This window comes from Furipterus horrens, unplaced genomic scaffold (assembly GCF_987537825.1).
Source record: "Furipterus horrens unplaced genomic scaffold, mFurHor1.1.pri manual_scaffold_4, whole genome shotgun sequence".
Lineage (NCBI taxonomy): Eukaryota > Metazoa > Chordata > Mammalia > Chiroptera > Furipteridae > Furipterus > Furipterus horrens.
The window spans coordinates 121,840,720-121,858,998 of NW_028327174.1; the positions used below are offsets into that span (position 1 = coordinate 121,840,720).

The 18,279-nt window shown below is 41.7% G+C and overlaps 1 protein-coding gene and 1 pseudogene across 2 annotated transcripts; both read left to right on the plus strand.

Moving 5' to 3' along the window:
- LOC150012774 (protein N-lysine methyltransferase METTL21A-like) overlaps positions 1 to 941 on the plus strand; it is a 33,794-nt pseudogene extending 32,853 nt beyond the window's left edge.
- A 378-nt stretch (positions 942 to 1,319) lies between these two features.
- On the plus strand, positions 1,320 to 12,049 carry LOC150012775 (procathepsin L-like). Of its 2 annotated transcripts, XM_090275766.1 has the most exons (8): positions 1,323 to 1,416; positions 1,871 to 2,007; positions 2,326 to 2,448; positions 2,565 to 2,711; positions 2,884 to 3,108; positions 9,529 to 9,691; positions 11,195 to 11,312; positions 11,711 to 12,049. In XM_090275766.1, the coding sequence occupies exons 2-8, from the start codon at positions 1,882 to 1,884 to the stop codon at positions 11,808 to 11,810; spliced, it is 1,002 nt and encodes a 333-aa protein (XP_090131892.1). In that variant the 5' UTR covers positions 1,323 to 1,416; positions 1,871 to 1,881; the 3' UTR covers positions 11,811 to 12,049. The 2 variants fall into 2 exon arrangements, with proteins under 2 accessions (XP_090131893.1, XP_090131892.1); XM_090275767.1 differs by lacking the exon at positions 11,195 to 11,312 and having other exon boundaries at positions 1,320 to 1,416; positions 11,711 to 11,799.
- Positions 12,050 to 18,279: the final 6,230 nt, after the last annotated feature.

Consider the following 18,279-nt stretch of genomic DNA (forward strand, 5'->3'; position numbering starts at 1 on the left):
TAAAAATGGACAAACAATACAATGTTTCTTGTTTGTGGTTCTTAAAGTCTTAATTATGTCGTCGTCGGCAGCCGTCTGTCTCGAGAGACGATGGTGTAGCTTCTTAAGAGTCTATCTGCACCGCCGAGAATGGCTGTGCAGTCCGACTCGGGAGTGACACAGTATCTGTCTCCTCCCGTGTTGAATCGACATCTTGCGATGACGCTGGAGTGTCCTCTCCAGTGAAGCTGAGGCTACAGAGCCTGGGCAGGGTGATATGGAGGGTCTGCTGTTGCCCATGCAGCAGACCCCCCCTCTCTTCGCAGCTGAAGGGTCCAAGGGAAAGACGGAGTCAATACAGCTTGGCTTCAGGTGCGCCGCAGGAGTTGCCGGTGTTGACTACAACGTCAAACCTCCTTAGGGACTTATGTACAGTATTAATTATTTAATATATAAATATATTTTTCTCCACTTAAAACATCTTTACAAGCTGTCATTTAAATGTTGATATTAAATGTAAATTAAAAATCATTGAAGTAAAATTCACTAAAGCAAATCTGTTAAATTAAATCTCAAGGAAATCTCATTGAGGAGGACATAATCCATAAGGGAGAGAATGGGGACGTAAAAGCAATTTCTACTTCCCTTCTTTTATTAAACCACATGTTTCTGGAAATAACTCCTTCTTGTTGATTTTGAGAAAGGTTTGTGATGAAGACCCCCTGCCTGGGGAAGGCCGCAAAGGAGCACTACAGATGCCAGCCTTCCCGGGAGACCCAGCAGGGCCGTCCCCTTTCCTGGCAGGGATCTGGGCCTTGACTGTCATGCCCCATATTTTGGGCATCGCCATTGCTCTCCAGATTCTTCCCAAACCCGGCTGCGGCCGTCCCGAAACAGTGCGCACACATCTGCCGGGGGGCTCTGCCTTCTTGCAGCCAGCCCCACAGTTCGCTGCGGAATAAACAAGAACCACACTAGACTAGATTTTACTGTTTTCAGAGTTCCGGAGATTTTAACCAGAACTCTAGACTAAAGGACAGGCAGGGTTACACTGAAAATCTACTTGGGGTGTCCCATAAAACTTTTTTTTTTGTAAACCACCCGCTGAGAGCATAAATTCGGCGTGTTTAGTTGATCCAGGTCCCCAGGGAGGCGCGGGACCCTCCTTAGTGTTCCCCCAGTTGTCCACTGAGGTCGGTACCACCCGCCCTGGGACAGGCTGGGAGAGCCAGCCTCCTCCAGCGTCAGGAGTCCCGGCACCCGAAGGCCCCGCCCATAGGCAGGCTCAGCCAATCCCGGCGCGGGTTGGCGGTGGGGCGGGGCTGGGGCCGGACCGAATGCCGGGGGTTAAATGGGCCCGCCTCGGGGCCACAGCCTAGCCTGGGAAATCCTGGGACTTGCACCTGGTGATTGTTTCAGTACCCGCTGCCTCCACAGGTGAACGCCCCCTGGCCTGATCCTGGCGCGGCCGCCAGCCTTTGGGGTCGAGGGTACGGGATCCCAGAAGTCAGCGTCCCCAGGTCTGACCCAGCGGACCGCTGGGCAGCGGGAGCCGCCGCACCCTGCATCGCGTCAGCGTACTCTGGGGCGGCTGGCTAGTGCGAAGGGCTGGGAGCGGGGCGGCACCAGCGAACTGTGTCGCCTGACCCTGAGCTAGTTCTCAGACCCCTGGTGAGCCTACCCTGTCTGGAGGTAGGAATGGGAGGGAGTCTCCGGGCTATTTTTCTCCGCCTACATCCTTAGGCTTCCTCCACAGTCCTTGTGCAAATAATTGCGAGGATAAATTAAATGTTTTCACTCCATTGCAGAGGCTGTAACATCTCAGGAGAAGGTAGGGTAGCTTTTTAGAAAGATTGGTCTAATCAGAGACTCATTTCTTTTTCCTTCCTAGGTTTCTGAAACATGAATCCTTCACTCTTCCTGGCTGCCATTTGCTTGGGAATAGCCTCAGCTGCTCCAAACCTTGATCACAGATCAGCTGCACAATGGAACCAGTGGAAGTCAATACACAAGAAACTATATAATGAGGTTGATAATATGTGAAACTGTTCAGAGCGACCCGCAGAGAATGGTCCATGTTGTAGGGAGTTTAAAGCAGAGGGTAGCTCCTTGAGACCAGCTCTTACAAAGGCCATTAACTTCATCGCACCCATCACTGACACAATACAGGCATATATCCCTGTTGTGTGGGTGCTGGAGAACAGCTCCCAGAAGTATAAGCTTTCTCTGACCGTGGTTTGTCTTTATCTCTGCTGTAAATCCACTTGGTGAATACACAGGAACCACTATTGAAGGTGAGTTTGTTTAAATAGAAATAAAGACCATAGCTAATTTCTTTGCCTCTAGGATGAGGAAGGATGGAGGAGAGTTGTGTGGGAGAAGAATATGAAAATGATTGAATTGCACAACCAGGAACATAGCCAAGGGAAACATAGCTTCAGCATGGCAATGAATGCCTTTGGTGACATGGTGAGTGTGACATGGGAGGCTTCACTTTTTGTGCTCCCTGTCCTCAGTTATCCCTGTCTCAGTACTTCTCCAAAATAATCTCTTTTTTATAACATTCTATTTCCTTTCCCTTGGAGACCAATGAAGAATTTAGGCAGGTGATGAACGGTTTTCAATATCAGAAGTACAGGAAACGGAAAGTGTTTCAAGAACCTCCCTCTGCTGAGATACCCCCAACTGTGGATTGGAGAGAGGAAGGCTATGTAACTCCTGTGAAGGATCAGGTATGACAGTGTTCAGCAGGTGTCTCTTCAAGAGTAAAGCTATAAAGGAGTTGCTTTTCATGAAATGGTAGACCATGGGAAAATGGGCAGTTTCTGTTTTTCTAAATATATCAACTGTTATCAAAATCTTGCTTTGTTTTGTAGACTAAGCACTTTTGAATTTTGTTTTCAGGGTCAATGTGGTTCTTGCTGGGCTTTCAGTGCAACTGGTGCCCTTGAAGGACAGATGTTCCAGAAAACTGGCAAACTTGTTTCATTGAGTGAGCAGAACCTGATGGACTGCTCTCAGCCTCAAGGCAATCATGGCTGTAATGGTGGCCTAGTGGATAACGCCTTCCAGTATGTCAAGGACAACAAAGGCCTGGACTCAGAGGCATCTTATCCATATAGGGCAAGGGTAAAACACACTTCTTATCTTTAGTTTGTTTATTTTTTTATTCTTATTCTATTACAGTTGTCCCAATTCTCCCCTCTTTGCCCTCCTCTGCCCAGCCCATTCCCAGCTCCCACAGTCAGTCCCCACACTATTGTCCATGTCCATGGGTCATTCATACATGATCTTTGACTAGTCCCTTCCCCTTCTTTCCACCATTGTCCCCTTCCCTCTGGTTACTGTCAGAGTGTTCCTTGTTTCTATGTCTCTGGTACTATTTTGCTCATTATTTTTGTTCATTAGATTCCTCTCATAAGTGAGATCATATGGCATTTGTCTTTTACCGACTGGCTTATTTCACTTAGCAAAATAGTCTTCAGTTCCATCCATGCTGTTGCAAAAGGTAGGAGTTCCTTCTTTCTTTCTGCTGCATAGTATTCCATTGTGTAAATGGTTCGATCTTCCAGTCAGGGTACATCAGAAAAGGAAAACTCTGACACCAAAAAACCTCCGCTGCCTTGCGGCATACCTCTTCAGGGGAAAGGCTAAGGGAGTAAACCCCGACAGAAAATCCGGAGCCGGAGTCCCTAAGGCGGTTTGACGTTGTAGTCAACACCGGCAACTCCTGCGGCGCACCTGAAGCCAAGCTGTATCGACTCCGTCTTTCCCTTGGACCCTTCAGCTGCGAAGAGAGGGGGGTCTGCTGCATGGGCAACAGCAGACCCTCCATATCACCCTGCCCAGGCTCTGTAGCTTCAGCTTCACTGGAGAGGACACTCCAGCGTCATCGCAAGATGTCGATTCAACACGGAAGGAGACAGATACCGTGTCACTCCCGAGTCGGACTGCACAGCCATTCTCGGAGGTGCAGATAGACTCTTAAGAAGCTACACCATCGTCTCTCGAGACGAACGGCTGCCGACGAAACAGCACTGCTATGAACATAGGCGTGCATAAGGTCTTTTGAATCAGTGTTTTGGGATTCCTGACAGTGGAATGGCTGGGTCAAAAAGCAGTTCCATTTTTAATTTTTTGAGGAAACTCCACACTGTTTTCCATAATGGCTGCACAGTCTGCAGTCCCACCAGTAGTCCACCAGGGTTCCCTTTTCTCCACATCATCGCCAGGACTTGTTATTTATTGATTTATTAATGATAGCGATTCTGAAAGGTATGAGGTGATATCTCGTTATGGTTTTAATTTTCATCTCTCTGATGGCTAGTGATGTTGAGCATTCTTTCATGTGTCTATGGGCCATGTTATGTCCTCCTTGGAGAACTGTCTATTCAAGTCCTTTGCCTATTTTTTAATTGGATTATTTGTCTTCCTGGTGTTGAATTGTATGAGTTCTTTATATATTTTGGACATCAAACCTTTGCCTGATATATTACTAGCAAATATGTTCTCCTATACAGTTGGTTCCCTTTTCATTTTGGCCGAGCAGATTTTTAATTTGATGTAGTCCTACTTGTTTATTTTATCCTTGATTTATCTTGCCCTAGGAGATATATTGGCAAAATATTGCTGTGTGGGATATCTGAAATTTTACTTCCTATGTTTCCCCTAGGACTTTTTTAGCATCATGAATTACATTTGTATCTTGATACTTTGTCAAATTCACTTATTAGGTAGAGTAGTTTTTTGGTGGAGACTATAGGGTTTTGCATGTACACTATCATGTTGTCTGCAAATAATGACAGTTTTACTTCCTCTTTCCCAATTTTGATGCCTTTTATTTCTTTTTATTCTCTGATTGCTGTGGCTAGAACTTCCATTGTTATGTTGAGTAAGAGTAGTGAGAGAGGACACCCTTGTCTTGTTCCTGATCTTAAGGGAAAAGCTTTTAGTTTTTGCTTTTTGAGTATTATGTTGGCATCAGATTTCTTTTTAAAAAAATTTATTTGTTTGTTTATTTATTTTATTTTTAGAGAGAGGGGAAAGGAGAAAGAGAGGGAGAGAAACATCACTGTGTGGTTGCCTCTCACTCGCACCCCCAGCTGGGGTCCTGACATGCAACCTAGTCATGTGCCCTGACTGGGAATCAAACCAGCGACACTTGGCTCACAGGCCAACGCTCAATCCACTGAGCCACAGCAGCCAGGGCGGCAGTAGATTTCTTGTATATGGCCTTTATTATGTTGAGGTATGCTTCCTCTATTCCCACTTTGCTCAGTGTTTCTATCATAAATGGGTGCCGTACTTTATCACATGCTTTTTCAGCATCTATTGATATGATCATGTGATTTTTGTCTTTCACTTTGTTTATGTGATGTATTACATTTATTGATTTGCGAATATTATACTATCCTTGCATCACTGGGATAAATCCCACTTGATTATGTTGTATGACCTTTTTCATGTATTGCTAGATCCAGATTGACAGTATTTTATTGAGGATTTTAGCATCTATGTTCATCAGAGATATTGGCCTATAATTTTCTTTCTTTGTTGTGTCTTTACCTGGTTTTGGAATTAGGGTAACAATGGCCTCATAAAAAAGTTTTGGGAGTCTACCCTCTTCTTGAAAATTTTTGGAATAGTTTGAGAAGAATATGAGTTAGTTCTTCTTTGAATGTTTGGTAAAATTCACGTGTGAAGTCATCCAGCAAGGGCTTATGTGTGCTTTGATTTCACTAGTTGTTATTGGTCTACTCATGCTTTCTGCTTCTTGATTCACTTTTGGAAGATTGTATGTTTCTAGAAATTTATCCATTTTTCCTAGGTTGTCCAATTTCTTGGCATATAGTTGTTCATAGTAATGTCTTATAACGCTTTGTATTTCTATAGTATCAGTTGTTACTTCCCCTCTTCCATTACTGATTTTATTTATTTGGGTCCTCTCTTTTTTTCATGTGAAGTCTGGTTAAAGGTTTATCAATTTTGTTTATCTTTTTAAAGAGCCAGCTCCTGGATTCATCGGTCCTTTGAATTGTCTTTTTAGTCTCTGTCACTTAATTCTGCTGTGATCTTGATTTTTTCCTTCTTTCTACTCACTCTGGGCTAAGTTTGTTGTTTTTCCTCTAGCTCTTTTACATGTAGGGTTAGGTTGTTTATCTGAGATTTTTCTCTTTTTTAGGTAGGCTTGTATTGCTATGAACTTCCCTCTCAGGACTGCCTTCTCTGTGTCCCATATGTTTGGAGTTGTTGTGTGTTCATTTTCATTTGTTTTTGAGTAATTTTTTAATTTCTTCCTTGATCTCATTGTCAAACCATTCATTATTTAATAATATGTTCTTCAGTTGCCACATATTTGAATGTTTTTGAGTTTTTTTACTTGAGGTTGGTTTCTAGTTTCAAGACATTGTGATCTGAGAAGATTTTTTTTCTTTTACATTATTTAAATCAGCTTTTATTTATTTTTCAATTACAGTTGTCCCATTTTTCCCCCATTGCTCCCCCCACCCAGCCCATCCCTTCTCCCACAATGATATCCCTCCCCGTTGTCCATGTCCATGAGTCCTCCATACACATTCCTTGAATAAACCCTTCCTGAGAAGATTCTTGATATGATTTCTATTTTCTTGAATTTGTTGAGGTTTTGTTTTATGTCCTATTACGTGGTCTATCTTTTAAAATGATCCATGCGTATTTAAAAAGAATGTATATTTTGCTTTCTTGGGGTGAAATGCCCTGTAAATATCAATTAAGTCCATTTTATCTAGGCTGTCGTTTAATGCCTCAATTTTCTTGTTGATTTTTTGTTTGGGTTATCTAGCCATTGTTGAGAATGGAGTGTTAAAATCCTCTACAATGACTATATTGCTGTTGATCTCCTTCTTAAAGTCCTCCAAGATTTTCCCGATGCATTTAGGTGCTTCTATGTTGGGTGTATATATGTTTACAAGGGCAAAATCCTCTTGTTGGACAACTTCCTTAAGTATTATGCAGTGATCTTCTTTGTCTCTTGTTATGGCCTTTGTTTTGAAGTCTATTTTATCTGATATAAGTATTGCTACCCCAGCTTTTTTTCATGTTCATTTGCCTGGGATATTTTTCCATCCCTTAATTTTCATTCTGCATGGCTCTTTTCTTCTGAGGTGGGTCTCTTATAGACAGCATATATGTGGGTCATGTTTTCTTAACCATTCAGAGGATGGAGGGAGGAGAAATAGTAGGAGTGAGGAACAGAAACAAGGAGTAGAAAGGGAAAAATAAAATTTAATACAAAAATAAGAAAGAGAAGGATGAAGGCAAAATGGAGTGAGAGACGGGAAGAGTAAAATATGAGATCAAAATTAAAACTAAAGTAAAAATAATAAAAAGAAATATATATATATAAAATGAAATAAAGAACAGTGAAATAGTAGGAACAAAGTTGAAGACAAAGAAACCATGTCAAGAAGCTATGCAGGAGAAAAATAGCTCCAATAATGAAAAGAAACAAGGTTCCCCATCTCAGCAGAGTCTAGTGTTTGTTTGCTTACTCTTTTCTCCTTCAGGATCTGTCCCAGTCTAGCTTTAGGCAGTCTTTCAAGACTACAAGTGGTCCACACTCTGTGGCTGTCTTCTTCAGGCTTGGTTGGTCCCTACTGTTCTGCCCTGCTGGCTTTTTATGAGCACAAGGGCCAGAGGTGGTTCATCTATTGTTGGACAGCACTGTATGTACCACCTCCACCTGCCTCTGGTGGGAGCCTCTGTTGCAATCAGGAGGGTGGGATCCCTGAATCACCCCCTGGGGGGTGCTGTTCAGCTTTCAGGGAAGATGGTGGGTGGGTGTCCCGCCCCTGCACCACACATCTTGGTCTGTCCTAGGTTAATTTCTCTAATGTATAGTCTCTAACAAATTAGCTATCTGTTTCACATGAGGGACCAATCTGTGTAAAAGGGTCAGCTCTTTCATGCTTCATGCTGATGGCAACTCTGTGTGAAAGCTGAGGCTGAATAACTTTTGCTGCACCAATTTCTGATCTCTCTGCTCTGCTGTTCTGTGGAATAGGGCCTGAGGAGGAGCCAGCACAGCGTCTGGTAAAAGTTCATAAAGGGCTCTTTTGGAGGTTCTCTTTTTTTCCACTGTGGATATGCACTCGGGAGTGGGTTCTTGAGCCTAGATTCGTGGAGTTTGCAATCCTGCATGTGGGGAATGGGCAAGCCTTCCCCCTCCCAGAGGTTTGTATTTCGCAGTTTGGGTGGCCCTGCCTGGCTGCAAAAAATTTCAGGTACTTAGCACTAGCCTATCAATTTCCTTGCTGTTTGCTCTAGCCTGTCCAGCTCCTGGCTCACTGCTCTTGAAGGAGATCCAGCCCCAAACCCTTTGTTCTGCGCACAGCTGCTGCCCCCTGCCCGCCCCTACACACCAGTTGTGCTGGCTGGTGCCCTACAATCCTTTACCATGCAGTCTTCTACTCTTCCTGGCCAGCTGGGTTCAGTGGGCACGAACCCTGCTTTGAATCGGGCCTTTTTGGCGGGTCAAAAAGCTGTGGGCTCATCTGGGTTCCCTCTCAGCCACACCTCTACACCCCTCTTTAAAAAATCCTTATGTGGCATCTACACTGTGGCTCTGCGCTGCTCCCTGGCTCTCCAAGCACTCCACTTCCCCAAAGGCAAAAAGTCTTTCTCCATCAGGGCTGGCCACAGCCTGCCGGTACCTCCAACAGTCTTAGGAGCCACATTTTCTCTCCTGGACTCTCCAGGTTGGCGCTGCAGCCAAGCTCACTGTGTGTGTGCTGCCTAAGGCTTTATGACTCTGTGTATCCTCTCAAGTCTCTCCTGAATAGGGTTGGGGGTTCCCTGTATGGGACCGGGGCCCCCCTTTCCCACTCCGGGCTGGACAGAAGCCGCCAAGTTGCACTTTCCTCTGCGCTCTCCTTTGCTTCAGGCACCTCATGCAGGGTATTTCCCCTTCAACTTGTAAAATCTTTTACTGGATGGTGCAAAGCCTCCTCTGCACTCCTGGGCTTCAAAAATTCCATTGATCATGTCACTTGTCGGAAGATTAGTTGAAAATCCACGCTGGGGGCACGAGCAAGTGGGCTCACCTTCCACCTACTCAGCTGCCATCTTCCAAACTCCACACTTATCTTATTAATCTCTGTTTTTGAGTGTTGATCCCTTCAGAGAAAGCAGATGCTATATTTATAATTCACATATTAGGCTGTAGAATCTATATCTGCAAACTGTCAGAACTACCCAATTCTCCATTTAGATGGTAACAATATAGCTGTTCCTACTTCTATATTACATGGAGATTTACATACCATTCTGTATATAGTACAGATTTCTCCAGAGTAAAAAATTTCTCATGGACAGGTAGACCAAGAGTATCTCATTGAATAGGCACACCAGCACCAATTAGTTCTTCAATTTCAAAGCAACCAATAGCACTTCACCTCCTGGGATGCTTTATAACAAACTTGATTTGGAAATAATTAAACTGCAAACTGTCTTGAACTCATATTTCCCAGGAAGTAGATTGTAATCAGGTCTCTCTCCTTTTGCCTTTAAAAGGATGAATCTTGCAAATACAAACCCGAATTTTCTGCTGCCAATGACACTGGTTTCATGAACATCAATAGGCAGGAGACGTCTCTTATGAAAGCAGTGGCAAGTGTGGGGCCCATTTCTGTTGGTATAGATGCAAGCCTTATGTCCTTCCAGTTCTATAAAAGAGGTAAGCATTTGTCTTTATAAATTTAGGCAGAAAAATTATAAAAGCACCCTAACCGACAGCAAGACTGACTCTGTTACATAGTATTCAATGTAGAATTTCTGGGTGTGTGGACTTAACATAGTTGTGCTTCCTATACATTTAATATTTGTGCCAGGTATTGTCCATTTCACATTACTTAAACCATATCCCCATGATTTTAAGTGCTTCATAAATATATCAAGTGGCTGCATAATTTGATTGATACAGCTTACTTTACTTTACTTTTAAAAAATTGGTAGACCTTTAACATGTTCAAAGAATTTGCCCTGGCCAATGTAGCTCAGTTGGTTGGAGCATCATCCCATAAAACAAATGATGGTGGGTTCGATTTCCAGTCAGGGCACATACCCAGGTTGTGGGTTCAATCCCAAGTTGGGGCACGTATGAGAAGGCAACCAATTGATGTGTCTTTCTCACATCACTGTTTCTCTCTCTCCTTCTCTCTCTTCCTCTCTCTAAAGGCAAAAAAGAAAAAAAAATGCCCTTGGGTGAGGTTAATAAAAACTTCAAATGTTCAAAGAATTTTACTACTGAAATTAAAATTGCAAAAACCATTGGTTTAAGTAATTTTGTGTTCTGTGTTGTTTTCTTAAACTAACGTCCTAAAAGTAGAATAAGATTTCAATGAATGGTCTTTTATGCCTCTTGACAAGTTGTTTTTAAAAGTTATAGTGGTTGCTCTGGCCAGACGACTCAATTGGTTGGAGCATTGTCCCATATACCAAGAGGTTGTGGGTTTGACCCCAGGTCAGGGCACATATGATACCTAGTGGCAATTTGTATTTCTGTTAGTATTACAGGAGGGCCTAACACCTTATCCTAGATTTCCTTTTTAATCTTTGTAGTTTTCTTTTTTTAATTTTAATCCTCACCCGAGGATATGTCTATTGATTTTAGAGAAAGAGAAAGATCAGGGTGGGTGTGGGAGAGAGAAACATCGATGTAAGAGAGAAACAGAGAAACATCAATCAGTTGCCTCCTGTATGTGCCCTGACCAGGAATTGAATCTGAAACCTAGGTATGTGTCCTGATCAGGAATCGAACCTGCAAGCTTTTAGTGTACAGGACGGCGCTCCAATGAACTGAACCACCTAGCCAAGGCAAAAAAAAAAAAAAAAATCTTGTTTTTTAATCTTATCTGGATTTATGTTATTTGACTGAATTTTACGATACTCTAGACGTTCCCGTGAAGTAGGAACCTTACATTTATTCTACACTCTTAAACCTACCTAAGTTTAACAACATACATATACAGTACCGCAAAATCCTGTGATATAGCAATAAATCTGCAATAAATAATTAAATATAATATTTTTAAAAATCCGGTGATACAGTGAGGCCGTGATAAATGAACTGTGATATAGAGAGGACTACTGTACCTCCCTTACTGTGGTTTGATAGGCTGAAATACTATCAGGTGTCACTAGGAGGTCCCCATCCCAGCATTGACTTTTACTTTCTCAGGTATTTATTATGATCCAAACTGCAGCACTGAGGACCTGGATCATGGCGTTCTGGTGGTTGGCTATGGCTTTGAAGGAGCAGTGCTGGATAATAATAAATATTGGATTGTCAAGAACAGGTATAAAATGCCAAAAATACTTATGTTTGATATTTGAAAGGGAATCCTTTTTGGAATCAGTATTTGGATACAGGTATTTGCTGGGGCATTGATACAGTTTTGTTACCATTGCATTTCTAAATTTGAAATTTTTCTTAATTCTGAAACACATCTGGCCCCAAGAGTTGTTTTTTTTTTTTTTTTTTTTCAATCTCTAATTTTACATTTCTGTGAAAGGTTTGTGGGTAGAAGTTATGTGCAGGTTTGGAACTCAGCCATGAAAAAGAACAGCTGACTCTCCTGCTTCTTTCTGAATCTGTCTGGGCTTTAGGTGCACTGTTTAAGCATCAGGCGTTATTGTTAACAAAGATAATTGTGTTCAATTCTTTGTATAAAATGAAAAACCTCTCTTATTTCAGCTGGGGTACAGCTTGGGGCATGAATGGCTACATAAAGATGGCCAAAGACCGGAACAACCACTGTGGCATCGCCACCTCGGCCAGCTATCCTACTGTGTGAGATGCTGGTGATACAGAGAGACTTGACTGAGACAGAATATCCAGAGGAGGAATTTTATCTGAAAACTGACCGACCTTATTGTGTGGGATAAAACACTTGAGTCACTGAAGATCTAAGCTGTGATTTGAATTCCGTCACATTTTACACTGGTAAAATATTACCACTTTTTCTTTAATTATTGTGTAAAGAGTTTGGCATGACTGACTTGCCTAATAACTTTTGCATTTTTATGTCTTAAAAGGATGTATAAAGTTTTATCTTTTAAAATAAAAACTTAATTTCAAAACAAAGGTGTTCTTCTTTTTGTTTTTAAAACATTAATTTTTTGTATGGTGAAAAGTGTAACTGAGCTCTAAAGATGTGACTAACTGTGCCAGCGGTCCATTGGGAGAATGACTGGGGGCCCTTCTAGCTCTTCTAGTGATAAATATGCAGATCTTATGTTAGTCACCCATTGGCTGTGTCTGACCCAACCCTTGGATGGAGCCAAATTTGACAAACAATCCATAAGGACAAAGGTAAATTATTTTAAGAAGGAAAAAGTCACATATTAAATAAGTGATTACACATACACTGGATTTCCAAACTAGAAAGGGGCCTAAGAGATCATGGTCATTTGACTCAAGATGGTTACAACCCAGCTGAGTTACAGGACAAATGTCACAGTGCCAGTTTCTGAAGCATCTGCTTGTAAAGATCATGTGGCTACTTTGCAGTGCAAGAAGAACCAAACATAGTGAATTGTCAAAAATTTGTGTCTTTGGGGCGGAAAGGGATGAGGAATAAGCTCCTCAATTTGAGGCTAAGGTTGAAAATAGTGCTGTGGCCTCAGAGGTGGGAGACAAGTGTGGGCATCAGAAGTGAGAGTCTGAGGCCTAATGTGCATCTAGCTACCTCATTCCCCAATTTATTTATTTATTTTAAGATTTTATTTATTTACTTTTAGAGAAAAGGGGAGGGAGGGAGAGAAATATTGACCATTTGCCTCCTACACACCCCCAGATGGGGATCTGGCCTGCAACCCAGGCATGTGCCCCAACCGGGAATTGAAGCGGCTACCCCTTGGTTTTTGGAATGATGCCCAGTCCACTGAGTCACACCGGTCAGGGCCTGAATTTATTTTTAGAAAAGAATAATTTCCTACACTCTGCAATCTAAAGAAGTATATAGTTCTATTTGTCATCTTTGTGTTTAAATTTCTCATGTTGCCACTCAAAGAAATATAAAGAATGGGTGAAAGTATTTAATTAATGGACCTCATAATTCCTTATGAGGATGTGAAGAGGTGGACAGCTGGGGTCTCAGCTCCCGAGGCCTCCAGCAGCCTCTGTTCAAGTGCATCTGTACTGGACCATGTACCATGGTGGACCCTTGATGTGGCCTTCTCTCATAGGACCTTAAAGTTTTAACTTTTTAATCTAAAATGGCAAATGTGTTTAGAGTGAAACACTATGGGTTTTGTGATAGTACTAACAAGTGTGGTCATAAAAAGATTTGAGGGCTTTTGACCTGAATCCCTTTTGCTGATTGGGACCTATATTGAAATACCTGGAATTGATGTAACCCCTGACTGTGTCCCAGTCATTACCTTGTGGAAGAGACACTCCTAACCTCAAATAGGAGCAGGGATAGTTATGGAGAGGGAGGTCCTGGGAACACCAGGAGGAAGAGAAATCTGACATGAACCCAGGGGAGTCATTTAATCAGACAGGACAGAAAGGTGCGTGTCTGAGAGGAGACTTGTGGCCAGAATCCCTGATAAATTAGAGAAGGTGGGACATGAGTGAGCTGAGCTGTGGTAGATGAGTCTTGGTCCACATGTGGGATTTTAGGACACAACACAACCACTGGGGAGTGCAGTGAAAAAACTGTTCTGTTTATCTTTTACTGTAAAACCCCTGGAAGTGTACCAGCTTGAAAAAACAATCTTTCCCGTTTCCTGACTGGGCTTATCAGCGTGATTTTCCATTAGAAGTCTCTCATGCATGCTGCAGTCACCTGCAGGTTTGCACTCATATGCAAGCAAACTCACTCACATGGCCATCCTAGATGCTCGTTGGGCTGGGCATTCAGCCTGGGTGATCACAAAGCACCTACAAGGGCCTCTCCCTGGTTTGGGATCCCACAGCATGAAGATCCACTCTGAGAAGAATGTCCCCAGAGACAGCATGCCAGAACACCCAATGAGGAACTGCAAGTCATCTTATAACTTTGTCTCAGTCTCCAGTGAAATCTCTGCTGCTTTGTTGTATTTGGAGGATGTCATCAGAGAGCCCAGGTTCGAGGGAAGGGGGCTGAGAGGCTACCTCATGATTGGAAGAGGTGAGGTTACTTACGGCAAGAGCATGTGACATGGAAGATACGGTTGTGACCATCTTTAGAAAATGCAGACTTCCACATTTCATCTTTGAAAATCCACTAGAAAGGATTTTGTTGTGATTGTCACCTTGCTTCACCACGACAGGTGAGTGCAGGTGCTGTCCATGTAATCCTGGAAATTCAGACTCAAACTGAGAAACTGCCTGGGTGCTGATATGAACAAAAGTGTGAAGACCTCTCAGATGTCTAAATGATTAAACATTGTAAGTTTTTGTAATTTTTAAAGGCATAGTTACATTTGGAAAATGTTTCAAACTATATGATGTCTGAACAATTAAACACATATTAGAAGTTTCTGTAACTTTCAAACACATAGTATTAACTTAAACTTGTGAAAAGTTCCAAGCTATATCTATCATATTTTAAAAATAAGCCAATGGGCATAAATTGAATAAAGCTGAAAACATTTCAACTACACAAAAGTCTTGTCTGAAACATAAACTTAATATCAGAAGCTGGAAGAGGCAACAAAAGAATCAGGCCCCATAGCCCTCAGAGACAGTATTGCCCAGCAGACACTCTGGTTTGGAATTCTAGCCTCTAGACTATGAGAATTAAGTCAAGGATTTTGTGGTAATATGGAATGTCACCCCTGGGATAGAAACGAACCGGTTTCTACACTGCCAGCCTCATGCTCTATGCAGCAACCCAGAGAGCACAGCTGGGCTCGTCGGTCAAGACCAGCAGGACAGGTCAGACTTGCTGAACATGCAGGCAGGACAAGTAAGAAATCTGTCATCTCTAAATGGTTCTCAGACACTCATTATGTGCATCAAGACCAAGTTTCATTTTCACTCCTTTTCTTTTAGTTTCTTAGGATTTCACTGAGCTCAACAAAATGCCACGGTCCACAAGGGAATCATCTAAGATAGGAGAAATTTAAAAAACTCCGCATGGAGTTTCAACTCACGGGTAACAGTGAGCTGAGAAATGTGCCAAACAGAAAAAAGACACAAGAAGGTTTGGGAATCTTGTGCCTCCTCCCATGTCCTCTCTCATCTAGGTCTAGCACTGGCTGCACGTCCACACCAGAAACCACAGGTGCCCTATAGAAAGGCATTCTCACACATCAAAACGCACTTAAAATATGCTTTGCTTCCTTCTGGTTTAACTTGGTGATAACTGATGTGTTCTTTACTCTCTGGTGCCACTTTCACTGGACGACGTCAAATGTTTTCTGTTTTTTCTTTGTAAAGGAGGAAAGACCATAGAAAGATGTGAAGAAAATATGGGAAATAATGGAAATAAGACTGAATATTATACATGCTCCTCAAAAAAGTAGTTGTGACCCAAGGTGGCCTACCTTGCAATGGGAAATACTGCTGGTCTTTTGGACATAGAAGTCCTGATCTCTGACAACAAGCCCTCTGCTGAGATCGCTGCCTCCGAAGATTTGTGCTCTCTCCCCTGAGTGACTTTTGGGTTTTTTGGAGCTCAGCTGCATGGAGAGCTGCATGGAGGTAATAATCCTGGTCTGCCCTTCCTCCCTTACCACCATCATTATCCCTGGAAGTCCTGGGAGCCTTTGATTGCCATACTGTCCTGGATGTCAGTCTAGCTTCTAAGAAAATAGCTTCCTGGGGATGAGCTGCATTTCCTGACAGAAAGCCCTCTTGTGCCTGAGAAACTCTTTTGTTAAGAAACAGAAAATACAGTCTCTGGTAGAGTTAACCATTTCCCCACTGGGAACCTTCACTTATCTTCTTCCCACTCACTTTCCCACCTATCAAATATGGATCAGGCCATTCCTGAGAGGTGGCAAGAGTGACATCATGGAGGAAGAATGCCTAAACACTTGAATATAGTACTTTTTAATGTTTGAAATATTCTTTTACTTAAGTTGTCTTTGTATGTGTTTTCTGTCTCCTTCCCTATAGGCTTTCCCCCAGGTATGTATGAGGCTCATCCTCTCCATCTGAATATGGCCGAAGTGTCACCCTCTCCATGGACTAAAATTAGAATAACTTCCTCTAGCATTGTTCTCCCTTTCCCTGACTTATTTTTTCCCATTGTATTTAAACCATCTGACATACTATTTTATTTTATTTGTTGGCTTTGTTTATTTATTGTGTCTCTCCACACATTGACACTAAAGCTAAACAGAGATCAAGGAGTATTGTTTTGTTCACATCTCTATTCTCAGCACTGAGAACAGCACTAAAGCCCTGGCAAATAGTAGGCACACAATAAAACCTGCTGTCCAAATGAAATGACACACCTGAGTTATGTATGAATACATTGTCATAGTTTTAAGAGTCAAGCACTGAAGATAAAGCAAAGACCCCAACACACATCCCTCTCCCTCAGGGGAGTAACCATAATTATTAATTTAGTGATATTAATAGACCTCTTTACGTTGTTTTTACCCCCAAAACACATGTAGTTTTGCTGTGTGCTTTAGAAAAATTTTCACAAAAATGGCATATTCCATAATATTTATTTGCAAAATATCCTTTTCACCTACCATGATAGCTTGGTCATCTATCCTTGTTTGTACTTCAGACTAGCCTGTTGTGCCCAGTTCTTTGGTCAAACACCACCCCTAAGGTTCCTGTGAAGTTGCTATGTGGATATGATTAACATTTACAATCGGTTGACTTTAAGTAAAGAAGTAAGCTGTACATCAAATGAAAAAGAATTGAACTTCACCACCATCTTACACCACACACAAAAATTAACTCAAATGAATCATCAAGGAGGCTACCATCTTTTCAGCTGTTTATTGACCCTTTGTGTTTTCTCATCTGCAAACTGCAGTTTTATATCTTTAGTTTATTTATCTATAGACACTTTATCTTTTTCCTCTTAACATATATGATTGTTGATATTCATTTTTTGTTATATATGTTACAAATATTTTCTCCTAAGCTATCAGTTGTCTTTTAACTTTGTGGTGTGTTGTTTTTATTTTGATGTAATCACATCTGTCTTTCCTTTATACTTTTTGCTTTGTGTCTTTTGGTCCCATTTAAGATCGTAATATAGCCCCAATGACATTTTTTAATATCTTTATATTTTTATGCTTTATGTTTAATTCTGGAATTCATTTGCAGTATGTTTTGGGGATCTAATTTTATTTTTTTCCCAAATGACTAGCTAATTATTCAAACACCATTCTTTCCCCACTAATTTGAAAGATCATATTTCCTTCATATTTTTAAAAAGCATCTATTAAAATGACCACATTGTATTTCTTTTTTGATGTGTTAATGGGTCTGTGGTCATTTGCTAAAGCAAATCTTCCCAAAGTATAATGGAAACCAGTGAATGGTTCCACCTTCCCCAAGCGGGGAATGTACACCTGTACAGTGTACTTCTGAGAAATGCCTGAAAATAGAAAAAACAGTGGGTTCTTTCTACACTGGGAAGCCAGTCAGGAGGAAATGAGAAACCTAAAGAAAAAGGATTCTCAGCTCATTTCAGCCTGAGAGCCCAATCACTGGTCACTCAGGCACCATTGCCCCATCTTCCTGGCATCTTCAGTATGTAGCCTCTGAAAATGAAATGAGACTTCCATACTCTTCCCTAATTCCCTGTTCTTGAATTTGATTTGAAGAGACCCAACGTCTCAGCCTGAAGAAGAATGGATATGAATGGTGAATGGTGTTTCCTGAGCATCCACTACCAGTCTTCAAAGCAACATACACCATGATTGAAGTGCTGTCTCTCATCTTTGTTTCCAAGAAAACCTTCTCCTACTGGTTCTGTAGTCTTTAGACTATGTTCTGTAAACTCAGCAAATCAAGGTATTTACAGGAGATTTTGAAGTGAAGATTTCAGTTTGAATCTTTGAGATATACATTTCAAATCGAGTGTCTAATAAAGTATCAATAGCCCATTGATTAAAATAAGAATTTTTCCTAGGAAAAGAAATTCTTTGTTCCTTTTAGGAAAGATGAAAAAGTTTAATTTATGTATTAAAATTTGGCTACCTCTGATACTGCAGTCAAGCCATAGTGGACTGAAGAATAATGCTGAGTCCTGAATTAGAATCAAGTGGAAATCTTCTTTAGGTTGTATGAACCACCTTGCACAAAGATAAAGTGGAAAAGGAGAGCCTTGCTTCTTCCCATAGCTTCTCCTAGCCCCC

Excerpts from the sequence above, each read along its gene's own strand:
- LOC150012775 (XM_090275766.1), top strand. The coding sequence starts at position 1,882 with ATGAATCCTTCACTCTTCCTGGCTGCCATTTGCTTGGGAATAGCCTCA. Across the intron at positions 3,109-9,528 it reads CTTATCCATATAGGGCAAGG|GATGAATCTTGCAAATACAA; the intron begins GTAAAACACACT and ends TGCCTTTAAAAG. Across the intron at positions 11,313-11,710 it reads TATTGGATTGTCAAGAACAG|CTGGGGTACAGCTTGGGGCA; the intron begins GTATAAAATGCC and ends CTCTTATTTCAG.